The sequence below is a fragment of the Primulina eburnea genome, chromosome 3 (assembly GCF_022965805.1).
Source record: "Primulina eburnea isolate SZY01 chromosome 3, ASM2296580v1, whole genome shotgun sequence".
Taxonomy (NCBI): Eukaryota; Viridiplantae; Streptophyta; class Magnoliopsida; order Lamiales; family Gesneriaceae; genus Primulina; species Primulina eburnea.
This window is the reverse complement of record NC_133103.1, coordinates 2,668,656-2,685,377: the sequence shown is the minus strand read 5'-3', so window position 1 is coordinate 2,685,377 and position 16,722 is coordinate 2,668,656. Positions and strand designations below refer to the sequence as shown.

The following is a 16,722-nucleotide window of genomic DNA, read 5'->3' as shown; positions in this document are numbered from 1 at the left end:
AAGAAACTCACATGATCTAGTAATATTATTCTCGATGTATCATATATTACTAGAACATGTTTCTCTCTACCTTAACCAGTACTCCCAACGTACACACACATTTATTTATGAATTTGTTTAAAATTTATAATTTGCTAAAGCAACGATATTTGGTAATCAGTTTTCAACATTAATTGTAATTACTAACTGCGATTAATTTAAGCAAAATTAATATTATATCTCAACTTATTAAATGTGACAAATATTTTTAAAACTATTTTTAGTAGACCTACTAACATAATTATTTCAACTTCTTTTAATTTATCCTCATATTAATTGTATTCCTTTTATTTTCTCAAAATACAATCGATAATTCACTGATTTCTTACAATCATATTCTTGATTTTCCCCTGTAAGATTAATTACTTCAAACTTTTTATTTCCTACATCCCACGTTATAATATTTTCTTTTTTCTTAAAATAATTAATAGTAGTATTATTTATCAGATATATTTTTTTCGAAAAAATATTTTTTAAAAATGTTTTGCTAATAGGCGCGTGACACGACGTTATCTTCTCCTTCATCTCACGCTTCACGTGACTTGTACGGTACAACTCAGCGAAGCAATAACATTCACCATTGTTTCCCTCTTTACTCCACCAGAATTACTCGCTCACTTTCTCGCTCTCTCTAGAAATGCATCCATTTCCGTTGCAGTACTGCTACTAGATTACGCCATTTTTCTGCTCGTAATTATTCAGTAAATATGTTTTATGAGTATTTAGTGTCATAATTTGATAACCGGGTGTCGAAGTGAGCGAAATCTTGAAATTGCTGCAACACGTTTTCCCATAAAATTCTTCTTATAAAAATTGCTTCGATTTGTTTCTTCTTTTTTTATTCCTTGAGATAGAAGAATCGTATCTGAGTTTATACGGTTTCGCTTGTTACGGGGATATGGCGATTGCTGCCGCAGCTGTTATTGTGCCTTTGGGTGTTCTCTTTTTCATTTCTGGCCTTGTCGTCAATTTGATTCAGGTTCGAATTTTTGGGATAATTTTACTGGCTAATTCTGATAGTTTTATTGGTTTCATCGAATTTTACCTCAGACGGGAGAAGGGTTTTTTCCTTAATGTTAAGCTGTTGGTTCTCAGTTATATTTCTTTCGAGTTCCATTTTTTTGCTTTTAGTTTGAAGAAATGTGTGACTTTAGTTTTGGGAAATTTTCAGGCTATATGTTATGTGTTGATAAGGCCGCTGTCAAAGAACAAGTATAGGAGGATAAACAGAGAGGTCGCTGAGCTTTTGTGGCTTGAATTGGTGTGGCTGGTCGATTGGTGGGCTGGTGTTAAGGTGATTTCTTAAAATGCCACATTAAATTTGAGTCTATAAATTGTATTCGTTCTTGGGACTCAGTGGAGTTCATCACAGGATGCTGGCATAGCAATTATTTTGATGACTTCTTATATTTCTGAAATATCTGTGTTTGCAGCTGGGATTAAGTTTCTGATTTCAAGCTAGTCGCAATAAATCAAATATTTGTGACTACCCATATATGGTTAAGGACTAAAAAATATCATGGGAATATTATTGATTATTGGATCCTTATGATGGGTAACTTTATTTCCCCAAGCTAGTACTGATGCAATAAAGTGAATTGAAACCCAATGATTTACGATATTTGACAATTCTTTGAGAAATATGATAAACCAAATATTCTTTGCTGCGTAGATGACATGATTCCTTCTTAGGACCAAAACAGATGTCTTTGCGCTATTTTATGTTGATTCTTATATTATCTGGTTTAAGATGATGACATAGTACAATGTGAGCTGAAACTCGTGGCAGAATTGAAGAAAATAAACCAACGGTCAAACCATGGTTTTAAATTTGTTATTCGTCTGAATCATCTGAGTCTTGTTATGTTGCAGTGATTCTGTGGCTGCAGATTGAATTGTACACTGATTCTGGAACCTTTAACGTATGATAAACCAAAGTTTTCTTTGCTGCTTAGAACTTTAGTATTACATGATACCTGCATCTTATGGAGTACAATATGCAAGATGACTTTTTGCAATTTTATGCTGATTCTTACATTATCTTGGTTAAGATGATGGGGTACAATATGAGCTGAAACTCTTGGCAGAATTTAAGAAAATAAGCTGATAATCAAACCATGTTTTTAATTTTTCATTCATCTGAATCACCTGAGTCTCTCATGTTGCAATGATTTTGTGGCTGCAGATTGAACTGTACACTGATTCTGAAACCTTTAAATTGCTGGGTAAGGCTGCAAAAAAGTTGTTTATAGATATTGATTTGCATCCCCCTTCCTTGAAAATTTACCCTTGCTGAATTTGCATGTATTTGGCTTTTCTGGTAACTTGTATAGGTAAAGAGCATGCACTTGTCATGTCTAATCACAAAAGTGACATCGATTGGCTTGTTGGATGGGTTTTGGCTCAGGTTTGTCATCTGCGTGTTGGTTTTCAGTGAGTCTATTGACATATATTCATCGGTGCAATTCTCTTGTACAACAGCGATCAGGTTGCTTAGGTAGCACATTAGCTGTTATGAAGAAATCTTCAAAGCTCCTCCCAGTAAGCATCTAGCTTTGACCTTTGTTCTTAGTGGTATTGAAGTTCCATCGCTCTGGCTGCAAAAATTTTTCCTATGAATTAGTTGTTACATATTAGATTTCTAGTTAAGCAATAGAGAAAAATGCCGTTGATGGATGCTAATTAGTTGGCCATATTTGACAATCATCTGTTTTTCTCGTGAGATGACGTGATAACAGTTGAGATAAGTTGTGGATAGTACTGAATTTATCATCAAACTATATTTATGAGATATATTTATGAGATTATTTGCAGTTTGCATTAATGATGGTAAGTGAAGAATCTGAAGATATGGCGTGGACAAACCATCAGCTCGATAATGGAACAGTTTGCTTCCCAAGACTTAGGCCGTGGTTCTAGCCAGACCGCGTGTTTACGTGACTGGAGAAATGACAGAGTGCAATTTTTTAACGGAGTTTTAAAATGAATGTTGTAAAAGTGTTCTTGTTAGGAACTCATTCCCAATCCTCTCAACAGTTAGATCCATCAAACAGAAGTCATAAACATATGATGTTGTTTTCTCTGTACCCCTCTCCTTTATATGTGATTCTCTTCTCGTGGTTCGAATTGTTCTTTTGCTGGAAATATGACCAGATACAATGATGATTGAACTAGATATGTAAGTTGAGCTGAGTTGCTCATGAGCATGGCGAGCCTAGCTTGAGCTTTTTTAAGCCGAGTTTGAGGTTTCTAATGATTTTGAGCTTACTTTTAGCTACTTAAAATCTCGCGATCTAAGCTAACAAACATGTTGAAACAAAACTAATGAACTAGCTTTTTCAAGCTCAAGCTTCCCGTAAAATTTCACATGCTCAACTCAATATTGACTCGTTTATACCCTTTATTGAATGGATGCCCTGTTCACCCTGTATGCAGGTGATAGGATGGTCCATGTGGTTTTCTGAGTATCTCTTTCTTGAAAGAAGCTGGGTGAAGGATGAAAGCACCTTAAAGGTATGGTCAAGGGATAACTCCTTTTACCATGAGTTGCCCTTGCCTCATATTCTCTTATGTTTCTTTGACCTATATGCCTTTTCTTTAGCGTTTTTGGCTTAGACGGTCCTTGATCGTAACATGATCTTGCTCAAATCTCTTGCAGTCTGGACTTCAAAGGCTAAGGGACTTCCCTAGGCCATTTTGGCTGGCACTATTTGTTGAGGGTACTCGCTTCACCCAGGCAAAACTTTTAGCTGCTCAAGAATATGCATCCTCGACGGGGTTGCCTGTTCCAAGAAATGTTTTGATTCCTCGTACTAAGGTTACAATCTACTCCAAGAAGAATTGTTCATGGCTGTCATCAGTAATAAAGCTCGGTGTGGTTTTCAATTTGGCTAGTTTAATCCCTATTGAAAAAATCATTTGAGCTGCCTGATTGTCATTTCTCAGTAATGCATCCCTAACAAATTTTAGTAGGAGCAAGTCCGGCAAGCAAAAAGGCTTCATGTTGAAACAGTAATTTTTAATGTCATGTCTCATTGTTTTTTTTTAATACAGACAATCATCATGTTCCATCGTTTCATATTGTTGATGCAACATGAGGATTGCTGCTTCAGAATATCCTTCTCGTAAAGTTATATATTTTTTTTTCAAAGAAGATGTTGCCGTTTGTTCAAATAAATTAGCCCTTTATAATTGTTTTCTGGAGCTTTGCTTGTGCAGCTATGAGTCAGAATGACCATTGTTCACTGAAACTATTTTAACTTTTTCCTACTGTATTGCAACATTATTGTTCGATGATGTATCAAATTATCTATATACTTGCTTTTGGGTTAATTTGGATTCTTTTCAGGGTTTTGTTACAGCAGTAAGTCATATGAGATCATTTGTTCCAGCTATTTATAATGTCACTGTTGCAATCCCCAAAACTTCTCCTGCACCAACCATGCTGAGACTCTTCAAAGGACAATCTTCCGTGGTAAGCCTGCAAAATCTTTTCTCTCAAAATATGGTGTCGTGTATGGTAATGTTACGGCAACATATGCAGTTTTGAAATAATCGAAGTGGTGTCGTGCTGCATCAAGTGGTGTACTGAATTCCCCTGATAAGCCTGTAGTCCAAGCTAGGTCCGTCAATAAAGTAGCAAATCATTGCTCCTTCTATCAAAACAAAATGCTAAAACTTACACCAGTTCTGCAACATAAGCTGTCAAATGCAAGATCTAAGAATCAATTACAGAGTTTCTTCATAGGTGAAACTGCAGTGGTTCTTAGTATTGAGACTGTACACTTGTTTCTAGATTTAAGAATACTGATTAAAATGTGGTATACTTGTATTGTATGTCACCTACTGTGAGACATTTTCTCCATCACATTTGCTTGTATGTTGTGTTGATCTTTTGCCATCTGTTAGGTGCATGTCCACCTCAAGAGAGAGCTAATGAAGGATTTACCGGATACAGATGATGCTGTTGCTCAGTGGTGTAGGGATATCTTTGTAGCCAAGGTGCACCAGCAAATGGATCCTTGAATCACCTTTCTTCTTACATGGTTTGGCCTTGTTAATAAAGATTTGGCCAAAGCATACTGAATATTTACATATTTTCGAACACTTCCCCTTTATGATCAGCTTCTGTCTAAGCAGGATAAATTACTGGACACATACATGGCAGAGGGTTCCTTTGGTGAACAATTGCAAAACACTGGTCGCCCTGTGAAGTCCCTGTTGGTAAAATTCTCATGCAGTCTCCTTTGTATCTTAATGAATCTCCTTTTCGGACAACTGTGAATCTTTCTTTGGAAAACAGGTTGTCTGTTCTTGGGCCATTTTGCTCATCTTGGGGACCTTGAAAGTTTGCCAATGGTTCTCACTTTTCTCTTCTTGGAAAGGGGTTACCTTTTCAGCAATTGGCTTGGCAATTGTGACGGCTCTTATGCAAATCTTGATTCAATTTTCTCAGTCTGAGCGATCAACACCTGCCAAAATCGCACCAGCAAAGCTTAAGAATGGTGGAGGGACGTCCCCAGCTAGACAAAACATGTCGCAGTAAGTCCAACCTATGTTTTGTAACCGAGTCACTTTTCGATTCACAGTTGTGATACTCAGAAGTGCTTGTGCTCGATGCTTTTGTACTGAACAGGCTGTATGAGTAACAATTCATTTATATCTGTTAAGATACTATAAATTGAGTAAGTGCTTGTTGCAATAATGACAATGCCGATCAGATTTAAATGTTTTACGGAGGAAAATTATGTTTTTTAAAATTTGAGAAATTTTTTCAACCAATGGTGCGACACGCCGTGCCTGCAGAAGTGGATAAAACAAAAGGGCCATTGTTACAACTACCATGTGCCACCAGCTAGTAAATACACAGTTAATGCTGTTTTGTTAATTTGATCCGAAAGTTTTTGGGTTACTTACTTGTGTGTGCTGCTTGTATGACCTTCAAGAAAATGAAAATATGATCCTGTTTTTGTCAACCTTGGTCATATATGTACACACATGTTTTTGTCAACCTTGGTCATATATGTACACACAGGTCGGATCAAATTTCATCAGCTACTTAGTCTTGACAATATTGTTCACGAAAGTAAAAAAAGTTCCCAAGTGATGGCAGTTGACAGTTCAGCTTGAAGGTTCATTCCCATCAAGAAGAGCACAACATACGGTTGCTTTCTGATGACCTTTGTAGACTTTAATTTCTTCACCATCGGACAGGGACCATAATCTTGCAGTTGAATCAGAAGAAGCTGAAACCAAATGTATCAATCCAGTAAAAGAAATAAGTTAGTAGACGTTATCATAGAGATCACTGAAGAAATTTTGATACAGTGATAAGAAAAGCTCCATCAACAGAGAAAACACAGTCACAGACCCAGCATTGATGTCCTACAACGTAGAAGTAACATCGATGTTACAGCAAATAACATCAAGATATACATGGTTTAAACCAAGCTAATATATATATAAGCGTTTGGTTAAAAGGACCGATGTTTACCTGTTAGAGTTTTTTCCAACGCCGCAAAACCATCTGCATTCCATTTTTTGACGGTATGGTCAGAAGTATAAATCCGAGACAATCTAGTCCCGAGATTAGAACAAGGAGAAAAATTCGAAATAGAAGCCCAAATGTAACATAAAACAGTTCTTGAGATAAGAGAAAGGTCATGGATCCTAACCGGTTTGGTTGACAAAATTCAGGAGAGAGGAGACATTTAAGAATATACCCATCGTGAGCCAGCAACTTATGCAGTGGCTCGAAGATGCTCATAGTCTGCAATAAGCTTAATCAACTCATGGTTACTAAGTCGTCAAATGCAAAGCATAAAAAGTGAATAATATATTTGTTCATGGCTGTCTCACTTGAGTCCCTAGCAACAATCGCCATACATAACAGGTACCTCGATTGTTTGCAGCAACTATCAGGCTTCCATCCCACATTACTGTCAAGGATCCTACTGCTGTATCCACTTCTGGAACCTACAAAATATGTTATGTCCAGCTATTACAGCTGCACTACAAAACTTTGTTTTGTGAATGTGAAAAAATTGAATTATCCACCAAATAAATCACAGGTAAGTGAACAGTAAAATGTTCTACAGATTCTTACCCTCGAGTTTTCTGTTTATCTAAAGTTGTCAGCAAAACAAAGCCCAGGCATTTTTCCCCTGAAGGACGGAATCCATGTCTTAAAACCAGCCATACATGAAATTATATGTGACAGAGAATATTATTATCACATTAATCCAACGCAGAGGCCCAATTCAGAACCACAGAAAAGGATCATTTCTCACCCGTGGTTTCACAATGGCTAAGAACAATTATCAATAATATTCTCATGATCCCAACACATTAATTATTTCCAACAAGTAGTTGGGATCAGTGATTCAACCTACAAAATCAATCACTTCCATAACCTAAACCACCTTCACTGAAACTATATCTACATCACATAAAGACTTTCTAGATTCTTTCTGCCAACAAATTTGATGTCTTGGGTAATCTAGCTTGAACTTTAATGAAAGAAGTTCATAATTTTGAAAAAGAGGGATGAAGCTAAGATTTGTGGATAACTCAAACGATCAAAAGACTGTAGTAAGCTACATACCAACTCACAGCTGCAAGAATTCGCTCTCAAATCCCATATACAGATATTGCCATTTTGGTCCCCAGAAATTAGTTCAGTTTGCAAATCACCTAGAGAGGAAAAGGTAAAAGACCAGCATAGGGCATTTAAATTCTCCAGGAAAATAATACATAGCAGATTTTTCATGAAAGTTGAAGGAAGGATAAAAAAATTATGGTATGAATTCGTTAGATATCTCCCATCACAGATTTGGTATGGTCAGAATTCGAGTTCTTTAAAAAATAATTGGCTTCCATCATGAAGTATTGGATCAAAACATCTGTGTCATGGTCCATTTCAATTATCCATTGGTGGTTCCTATGACCAACAGCAGATCAGAAGATTAATAAGCTAAAATCATATTTCGCAGCCATCATCCAGAATATGATTTTTCTAGCCATTGAAAACATAACCTTGCTCTCCTACATACTTCAACTAGTTCAAATTTCAGTAAGACGCCTCATCGATAGATAACAAATTCATCATAGACCTGATTTGGGTGCAAGACAACAGTATTAACTGCTGCACGGCTTTCATATTCTCTCTGGAAACCCGGTGCCCTATGTCATCACAAAATGAAAGTAGATCCACGATAAATTATCTAAACTGAAAAGCTCAAGATCAGACTCTGCTTGATGACGGGCAGGAAGAAGACAAAAGATATTGAATGACAAGTTACATATTATAAAAACTTCTCATAACCCAAGTCCCAAATTTTACAGTGCCGTCTTCAGAACCTGAATACATGCAATTTTCATCACGCTGAAATCCAACTGCCATCACATTATTAGTGTGAGAATCATAGCTCATCACCTGACATAAGAACAAGAATTGGCAGATATAAGTAAAGACAGAGCTGATAAAAGCATTAAAATCTTGTCAGAGAAAATACAGAATATCTTAGAATAAGCGAAACAAGATGGCATACTGGCTGAGGACTGTTCGAATTAACATCGATAATCGTATATGAGGATTCCCGGCTGCTGCTAGGCTGCACTTATCGAGTGCAAAAATAAAGCCTGTTTACTTGCTGCAGAGAAAAATAATATCAATTTCTGCAATCATCAGTGCATAAGTGCGGTTATGCTATGCAAAACTGTGTTAGAAACCTTTGAAGAGGTATGATAACCAAAGCAAATTCACTTCTGCCAGACCTTCTGTAGCCCTTAATGCTTTGAGCCAAATACTAACAGCTCGATGCAATACACCAAACAGTTACATCTCTGTGTATAATTAAACCACCAATAGAACTAACATTCCGATGCAGAGGGGAAGAAATTCTAAGACAGTAAAATGTGAAAGGATTTTTACATACTGGCACTGCACATATATTTTCTCGTCGTAAAACAAGCCTTGTCCGCATTGTTTATAGGAAACTGCATGCTTAAAAAAGGCATTTGGGCCAAAACACAGATATCAACGTTTAAAAGAAATGATCCATTCAGACTAAAATTTAGTATCAAATTCAATAAAACACATTCTAAGCCAGCTTGCAGTCTCCCCGGAAGCTTAAACTCGTAAAATGCAAACGTCAAAGGATAAAGAGGTAAATTACGGATCTTTGATGACAATGAGGGAAGCTGAATGAAGGGTTACGCCCTCATTGTCATCAAAGGAAAATAAAAAAGAATCGTTTGAAATGGATTCCAAGATTTTATTTATTCTTATAAACAGAAAAGAAAAAAGAAATCGTTTGAAATGGATTCCAAGATTTTATTTATTCTTTTACCTGAGAAATTTCATTCAATTGGTATCATGTGAGACCGTCTCAAGAATCTTAATCCGTGAAACGGATCAACCCTATCCATATTCACAATAAAAAATAATACTCTTAGCATAAAAAATAATACTTTTCATGAATGACCCAAATAAAAATTCTTCTCACGAATACGACCCGTGAGTCAATTTCATTTACTCCACTGAACTTAACCCATCACTGGCTCTTTGTGAAGGGTTTTACAGAGAGCGGAGGATAGAGAGCCATTTCGCTCGGTATAAACCGTGACAATCTTAACGAGGAAGAAAATTCCAACGCATGCTAAAACGAAGCTAGGCTGGGCGGGCCTCCAGTCCCGGATTGTGTTGGCCCAAGTTCTAGCCCATTATCATTGTGGGTCAGCCCTTACACCCCGGAGCAAAAATTATTCTGGGTTGTGCATTAAATTGAGGCTAGTTCATATCAATATATTCAATCTCTATAATCTATAACAAACAAATGAATGCGAACGACACTTCAAAAATATGATTTTAATAATACCATTAAGTCACAGTTTCGAGTATCACATTAGCAATTATAATTTGACAAAAACTTGTGTGAGACGGTCTCACGGGTCGTATTTTGTGAGACGGATATCTATTTGGGTCATTCATGAAAAAATATTACATTTTATGCTACAAGTATTACTTTTTATTGTGAATATGGGTAGAGTTGATCCGTCTCACAGATAAAGATCTGTGAGACCGTCTCACAAAAGACCTACTCTTATAATTATCATCTTTACTCAATTTTAATCAATCAAACCAAACAAACTATTATTTACTAATCAAAATAAATAGAGTGAGTTTCATGTGAGACCAGTCTCACGGATCATAATCTGTGAGATGGGTCAACCCTACCCATATTCACAATAAAATGTAATACTCTTAGTATAAAAAGTGATACTTTTTCATGAGTGACTCAAATAAAAGATCCGTCTCACAAATAATACCCGTGAGACCGTCTCACACAAGTTTTTGCCAAATAAATATTACATTACCTTATTTTTTATTATATTAAATTATTTATATGCATATTATTATTTTATCTTTTAACTTCAAATGGTTTCTGATTGCTAAAAAATGGAACAATAAAAGAGCAAATACTTCAACGGATAATATCAAAGCTTTTACTTTCAAACAACCAATTCAAAATTCTTCTAGCAAACATTTCAAAGTGGGAAACTACAATAAATCATTGGGGCAAATGAGAACTACAATTCACTAACCCAAAAGAGAGAAAAATCACACACGCATAAATGGAAGGAAAAAAAAAGCACATTCAAACATGTGTGCTTATAAACACAATCCTCAACATCCAATCCAGCACTAATCTCTTCCAATCAAATTATACACACATTCAATCAAACACCACTCTTTTTTCTTGAAAGAATCCATCAAAATGGAATCTTGAAAGAAAACTAGGATTCCTTTGCTAACTTTTGTGCATTGATCAAGCTTTTTGTCAGCCAGATTGCTGTTTCTCTGGAAGAAACAGCCTCGTCTCCAAATGCTTTTAGTACGCCAGTAAGCTCATCGAGCTTGTCCTGTTTCAGCAGTCGTGCACATAATTCGAGCAGTGACTCTAAAGCATTTGCTCTCACGTTGCCATAATTCCCCAACTCAGTTTTTATCTCATCGTTTGATATTTGATTCATTGGATGGATATCTCCTTTGTCAGCTTGGCTTGAATCCCTTGAGTTCTCTGTTGCAGTTTCAACCATATCCTTATCCAGACGAGTTCCAGATGACTCAGGATCAGGGGACACTCCTGAATGTGTAACCACACTTTCTTCCCGGCTTAAAGGGTTCTGAGATTCTGCAACAACTTTGGATGTTAAAGTTTCTCTAGTTAACATAACGACTTCTTCAAGAACAGATGCAAGCTCATCACTACAGACAGTATCTAGCATCATTATTTTATTACACTTTTCAAGAATTGCATCTTCGTCCTTTGTTTCTTTTCCCTCCACGACTTGGGGACTGCACAAAGGTTCCAATTCAATTGCTTTATCCCTCTTTCTGTCAGAATCTTCCAATTTCTTAATGTACTTGAGAGAACTTTCCGCTTTTTCTTCAATGGCTGATGTAACCTCCAAGTTGAAGCTTTCCTTGTGAGATATTGAAGATTCGAAAAATTCTTGACTGTCTTCATTGCAAGCAGTCGTCTCACAACTTGTGCCCCCACTTTTTGAATCCTCGCTGTCATGAGAAATATTCCCTGAATAGCTTGTGGGGTCAACCCTTTTAGTTTCGAGTTTGTCTTCAATCAAGACATCACCATCTAGTAAATTCAGATCCTGCACATCAATGTTTTCCTCAAATAATGGAAGCAGTTCCTTCTGTTTCGGTTTCATCTCTGTTTCTCTGTCATCTTTTCCACCATCAGAATTGCTGGGTGATGGTTTGCTTGTTTTCTCCTTCGTGCTGTTAGGTGATGGAGATTTTACAGGAAGAAACACAGTAGGTAGATTCCGACATCGAAGCAGGAAAGGTTTCAAATGGGGATGCCTCAACAATTCGGCAGCCTATGATGGAAGAAAAATAATCAAACCGAATGAAAATAAACTCAAATGCCAAATGAAGGGAAAAATAGTATCAACCCACCGTTGGCCTATGTTCGGGACACTTCCTTAGCATGCTTTTAATGATCTGTTTTCTGAGAATTCGCAAATCCTCTTTTATGTCAATCAATTTCAAATTTATAACATAAATACAAAACATTGAAACACATTGAAAATCTGCTTACAGAGTCGAAGAATATATATGAGGAAATGGAGAGAGCAAACATTTGTTAATCTTGTTGATAAGTCCAACCATATCCTAGTTTAGCCAGTTCTAGTTTTAGCAATTTGTGCAACTAAAGCTGTTGAAATGGATTCGATGCTATGGAAACAGAAGGATCAAACTTACAGGGGCTTTAAATGCTTGTCGGTGTGCAGCAATCTCGAACATGCAGCAGCCTAAAAAATAAGAAAACAGTACTTTCAATCATCAAGAAAAAACATTGCACGGTGAACTTCAAATTCTCAAAGTTTGACTTACCCAGCGACCATATATCTGATTTATAGCCGTATGGCATATTATCGGTAAGAAGCTCCGGGCACATGTAGTTAGGTTTCCCAACAACCTAGTACTTGATAAGAAATTATAAACATTACATAAAGATTTACAGTTCAACAAGTGTAAGGCAAAAACCTTACTTTTATCTACATGCACTAGACATTATCGTTTCTTTCCTTTCCCATTTATTGGTTTGCTAGGGCTTTACGAAGAGGCGACATTATAACTCCTGTAGATAGCTACGCTAAATGTTTTGTCGGGTGAAGCATGTTCACTAATAGGAATTTCTCTATAATTTTCTAAGGAAATAATAAGAAATACAGAAATGCAATGAGTTCCACCAACCCTCTTTCAGTTACATAGTCTCTTAACGTTTGACCAACAGAATAGTAGCAGCCCTTCCACAAAGTTTCGACGCAAGTGCGGGTATCATCACAATCCTTTCCTTCATTGCAAAAAATAATTTACTGGGGAGCTATATGTTAACATCATATTAGTTCTTTCGTCACTTTAGGAAGTAACCGGATCAAGTTCGCTACCGAGCTATTTGGGTTATATCAAATAATATTATCCTTGTAATGTAATTATATAACTTGATTCAAGTGTTCAAACATGTTCGGCAATATTTTGATCCAAGTTAAAATAGCTCATTGATCACTCTGTAACTTAATATATTTACAGATATTATACACGTAACTTTGACAATAAAACTAGCTCCCAAGCTCAATCCAATTTCGAACATTTACTCAATATCAAGCCCAAATGTGGACATATCAAATTCGAGCTCGAGTTATATACATAAAATGAGTAATATCCACCATCTGTTTTTCACCAACTATTCATTCTCAATTTTAGTAGGCTACGCGTCTTGGTGCACTCTGGTATGCCATAGAAAGTTGAAAATAGTACTGTTTCCATACAAATTCTAGAAGTTGGAAATTATATATTTCATACCGTTGAGGCAAGGCCTTCCTCATCAAGAAGTTTCCCTACTCCAAAATCACCTGTAAAATAAATGAGTGAACAAAACATAAGAAAACATTAGAAATGAGTACAAGAATCAAGTTATTTTAAGGACTTGTTTAAACCCCCTTACCAAGAGAGATGTCATTTTCCTTGGTAACAAATATGTTAGATAACTGTATTGAAAGCAAATCATGTAAGAAACGATTGTCAATAAACTGAACTTAAATGGCACAGCAACATTGTAATACCTTGAGATTCCTATGAAGGACTCGATGGGAGTGAAGATAATCAATAGCTAATAACATCTGAGTCAGCCATTTGCAAAGTTTCTGAAAGCAAATAGAAGAATGTTACAATAAGGACAAGCTATTCCATTCAGATAAGAGGACTGCTTTTACAAGAATATCAAATAGATAACCTCCTCGGGGAAATATGCTCCTCTAGCCATCCTAATTTTCTCAGATCTGAGCAACGAAAATATTGTCAAATATGAAGAAAAATCAAAAGAAGACACCCACAAATACAAGAAAACAAGGAAAAGCTAAAGAAGAACCACACGATAAAGACATGGCATGTTAGGATTTGGTACCAATATTTTACAATTTCCTTGACTTGTTATTTCCTCTCCTTCATACATGCATATTTGGCAGAGAAAGTTTCAAGTCTTATTTCAAGAAGTAACAGCACAACTTTCTTCGTACAAGAAACAGAGAATGGAATTTTTGGTACACTTTGAGAAAGGTAGTATTGCAGATAAATCTGAAGAATCACTTACATGCTTCCGACTTCACAATAGTCAGTGACAATGCAAAAGCAATTCCCCTGTGGAGGGAAAAAAAACAAAATAGTTTACGTCTGTTTACTTCAGAATCAAGTTCAGGTTAAAAACACCGACCTTTACAAGATCTAAAAGAAATTTGAGGCAGATTCTCAACTGTACATTCGTATGAAAAAAAATACAGAATACCTTATCCAACCAAACATTTTTGTACTCCAAAATGTAAGGATGTTGCAATTTCGCTATTACATTAATCTGTACAGAGACATGAAGAAGATTATTTTTCATCGCAAAACATTTACTTATATAGGTCATGCATTGCAACAAAGTTCAAAAATTAAGTAAAAGTGCAAAAAAAAATTGTTTAAAGAAATTGCTCTTGTTACATGCTATTTGTTCCAAGAAATCTATTCATAAAATTGGAACAAAATGAGATCCCTAGGTATGTTGTTCTCAATGCCAAACACTTTTCATGTACAAAAATTAGTAACGGAGCTTTATCAAGTTAAATAACTCATTACTTAAATAGGTTGACATTTCTTCTGCTCCAAATTCATAGCATAAACATGCCCAAGGAAAAAAATCGAAAACAGTTGCCTGAATGTAGACTAAAATCATCTTTCCAAAAACTGAACATTATTAAGCTTGAGAATCAACAAATCCTCTCCATAACTTTGACGTATTAAGACCTTCTAGGCTTATTAAAAAAACATAGGTGCAGTCACTATCATGGATAGCATACTGATTAGCACAAAACTAGTACAAAAAGGAAATTGAAAATGTCAAAAACCTCAATAATCAAAATCAGCAAAATCAAAACATAGTTAAAAGGCAGATGACTAAGATAATAGTAAGTACAATTTCAGCTCCAAATGGAACACATATAGACATAATCAAGATATAGATTCAAGAGTAATAACTTAAAATAGAAACAGAAACTGCTTCAATCATGACACCGTGTCTGCCATAAAAACTAACTAAAAAGCATAAATTAACCTCCTGATTCGCTGTACACTTGGATTTCTCTGTCATCTTAGAGAGACGAATTTTCTTCAACACGTACCTACCAAAGATAATGGTAGCATCATTAAACTGACAATCTATAAATAAGCAAAACGATCTTCCAGGGATCAATTAGGCTAAACCAATAATCCTTGAAGAGAATGGATCTCCTAGAACAGTTCCTCGTTGAGTTGACTGTTTTAGTTTTCTTACGAATCGTCACGGTGAAAATATAACAATTACTTTAAGGGAATTATTTTTCTAAATAAGCTCATCACTTCAGAATATAATTCACACCGTACATTCCACAACCGTTCTGGAAAAACTTTGGACAATCAGAAAATTAAGCCCAGCAATATGCCACACAAAAAGTCAAAGATTAAAATTTTATGCATGGACTCATTACTTCTTTTTCTCAGTTTTGTGGAGCACAAGAAACGCTGCCCCAAAAGAACCTCTCCCAATTTGCTCAATCCCTTCATAATCTTCCATCTTGCTCTTAATATCACCATTTTCCGCCTCCATCAATTCCTGCAAAGCCAAAAAACTCAAGTGGGTCTCTCTAGTTCCAGCCAAAGATTCAGTCTTTAAACCAAATAAATCAGTTAATGAAAACTCACCTGCCCCAAGAAACCAAGAAAAAGCAAATCACCTGGATTTTCCGTTGCAGCTTTAAGCGGAAGACTACTACAAAGTTTGGTCGCTGAATTAATTAACGCAGTTATACCACTCTGAAACGCCTTAAAAATCAAAGCTGTGAAAGCATCAGACCACACTTAGGACAACAGGTTATAACTTGTGCTCGTGTAAATGTGGGGGGGCAGGGGTTTCAGGTTTTTCCATGGGGGCAAGATACTGTCAAGAAAAGGCAACAAAAGGTCATTAAACAGTTGATTATTTTGCAAATCAGATAGGCTTAGGTTTGGCAATTTATGGTAATAAAGAATAAAGAATGTTGATAATACATTACATGCTGTAGTTAATAAAAAGTGGGAAACACGAAGTCAAATAATCAATTACACGCCAGATATAAACACAGTGTCCCGCGCATAGGATAGCGTAGAAATGTGAAACGGTGGACTTCAATAAAATTAGATGTCCCAATTTGTTTTCCTTGCATTTGAAAAAAATCACCAAGAAATTTCATCAGTAAATTTTTTTAAAAAAAAACTACTTGAGAAGTTGGAGACCACCCTTGAATCTTGATAGTTATTTTCTACATATTATATACCATTGAAAATTTATATATATATATATATATATATATATATAAGATATTTATTAAAAATTAAAGGGTGAAATTTAATGAGAAAAATGACGGTTTTTATATAAAAATCGATTCAATTTAGCAAAATTTTGTCATAATTCACTCGACTTGATTCTGATTAAATTTTTATTAAACACTTTGTATTGATATCGATTTGACACGAGTGGCTAGTGGGCTCCACCCATCCAAAGACATTAGAGCTAGTTGTGTTCTCCAGTTGATTAAGGTGGT

General features: G+C 35.8%; 3 protein-coding genes across 30 annotated transcripts; 1 reads left to right on the top strand and 2 right to left on the bottom strand.

Moving 5' to 3' along the window:
• The first annotated feature begins 572 nt into the window (after positions 1–572).
• On the top strand, positions 573–5,743 carry LOC140825316 (1-acyl-sn-glycerol-3-phosphate acyltransferase 2-like). Its single transcript, XM_073187012.1, has 11 exons — positions 573–1,018; positions 1,211–1,333; positions 2,225–2,264; positions 2,373–2,446; positions 2,521–2,580; positions 3,475–3,552; positions 3,698–3,856; positions 4,388–4,513; positions 4,948–5,040; positions 5,179–5,262; positions 5,342–5,743. The coding sequence occupies exons 1-11, from the start codon at positions 938–940 to the stop codon at positions 5,582–5,584; spliced, it is 1,161 nt and encodes a 386-aa protein (XP_073043113.1). The 5' UTR covers positions 573–937; the 3' UTR covers positions 5,585–5,743.
• On the bottom strand, positions 5,457–9,404 carry LOC140825317 (target of rapamycin complex subunit LST8-like). Of its 27 annotated transcripts, XR_012116628.1 has the most exons (10): positions 8,770–8,964; positions 8,589–8,690; positions 8,340–8,473; positions 8,151–8,220; positions 6,898–7,014; positions 6,714–6,808; positions 6,533–6,565; positions 6,202–6,284; positions 5,592–5,675; positions 5,457–5,510 (listed from the first exon to the last, which is right to left on the bottom strand). XR_012116628.1 is itself a non-coding variant. In XM_073187015.1 (8 exons), exons 3-8 carry the CDS (start codon positions 8,468–8,470, stop codon positions 6,275–6,277), a joined length of 456 nt encoding a protein of 151 aa, XP_073043116.1. In that variant the 5' UTR covers positions 8,471–8,473; positions 8,589–8,690; positions 8,770–8,964; the 3' UTR covers positions 6,093–6,274. The 27 variants fall into 27 exon arrangements, 3 of the variants coding, with proteins under 3 accessions (XP_073043116.1, XP_073043115.1, XP_073043114.1); XR_012116627.1 differs by having other exon boundaries at positions 6,533–6,808; XR_012116625.1 differs by having other exon boundaries at positions 6,202–6,808.
• A 1,129-nt stretch (positions 9,405–10,533) lies between these two features.
• Positions 10,534–16,166, bottom strand: LOC140825315 (serine/threonine-protein kinase Nek6-like). Of its 2 annotated transcripts, none has more exons than XM_073187009.1 (14): positions 15,845–16,166; positions 15,631–15,755; positions 15,219–15,285; positions 14,412–14,477; positions 14,220–14,266; positions 13,863–13,908; positions 13,693–13,773; positions 13,575–13,617; positions 13,433–13,482; positions 12,461–12,545; positions 12,329–12,378; positions 12,165–12,238; positions 12,023–12,074; positions 10,534–11,943 (listed from the first exon to the last, which is right to left on the bottom strand). In XM_073187009.1, the coding sequence occupies exons 2-14, from the start codon at positions 15,747–15,749 to the stop codon at positions 10,837–10,839; spliced, it is 1,887 nt and encodes a 628-aa protein (XP_073043110.1). In that variant the 5' UTR covers positions 15,750–15,755; positions 15,845–16,166; the 3' UTR covers positions 10,534–10,836. The 2 variants fall into 2 exon arrangements, with proteins under 2 accessions (XP_073043110.1, XP_073043112.1); XM_073187011.1 differs by having other exon boundaries at positions 15,877–16,166.
• Positions 16,167–16,722: the final 556 nt, after the last annotated feature.

What these genes read in the sequence shown, in the direction of transcription:
- LOC140825316 (XM_073187012.1), top strand. Translation starts at nt 938, where the DNA reads ATGGCGATTGCTGCCGCAGCTGTTATTGTGCCTTTGGGTGTTCTCTTT. An exon ending in TTTTGATTCCTCGTACTAAG is followed by an intron (nt 3,857 to 4,387) that starts GTTACAATCTAC and finishes GATTCTTTTCAG; the next exon opens with GGTTTTGTTACAGCAGTAAG. An exon ending in TCAAAGGACAATCTTCCGTG is followed by an intron (nt 4,514 to 4,947) that starts GTAAGCCTGCAA and finishes GCCATCTGTTAG; the next exon opens with GTGCATGTCCACCTCAAGAG.
- LOC140825317 (XM_073187013.1), bottom strand. Translation starts at nt 8,470, where the DNA reads ATGAGCTATGATTCTCACACTAATAATGTGATGGCAGTTGGATTTCAG. An exon ending in ATGAGAAGTTTTTATAATAT is followed by an intron (nt 8,221 to 8,339) that starts GTAACTTGTCAT and finishes GTGATGACATAG; the next exon opens with GGCACCGGGTTTCCAGAGAG. An exon ending in GATTGTTGCTAGGGACTCAA is followed by an intron (nt 6,809 to 6,897) that starts GTGAGACAGCCA and finishes AGCTTATTGCAG; the next exon opens with ACTATGAGCATCTTCGAGCC.
- LOC140825315 (XM_073187009.1), bottom strand. Translation starts at nt 15,749, where the DNA reads ATGGAGGCGGAAAATGGTGATATTAAGAGCAAGATGGAAGATTATGAA. An exon ending in GAGCATATTTCCCCGAGGAG is followed by an intron (nt 13,774 to 13,862) that starts GTTATCTATTTG and finishes ATTTGCTTTCAG; the next exon opens with AAACTTTGCAAATGGCTGAC. An exon ending in GACAAGCATTTAAAGCCCCT is followed by an intron (nt 12,239 to 12,328) that starts GTAAGTTTGATC and finishes TGGCTAAACTAG; the next exon opens with GATATGGTTGGACTTATCAA.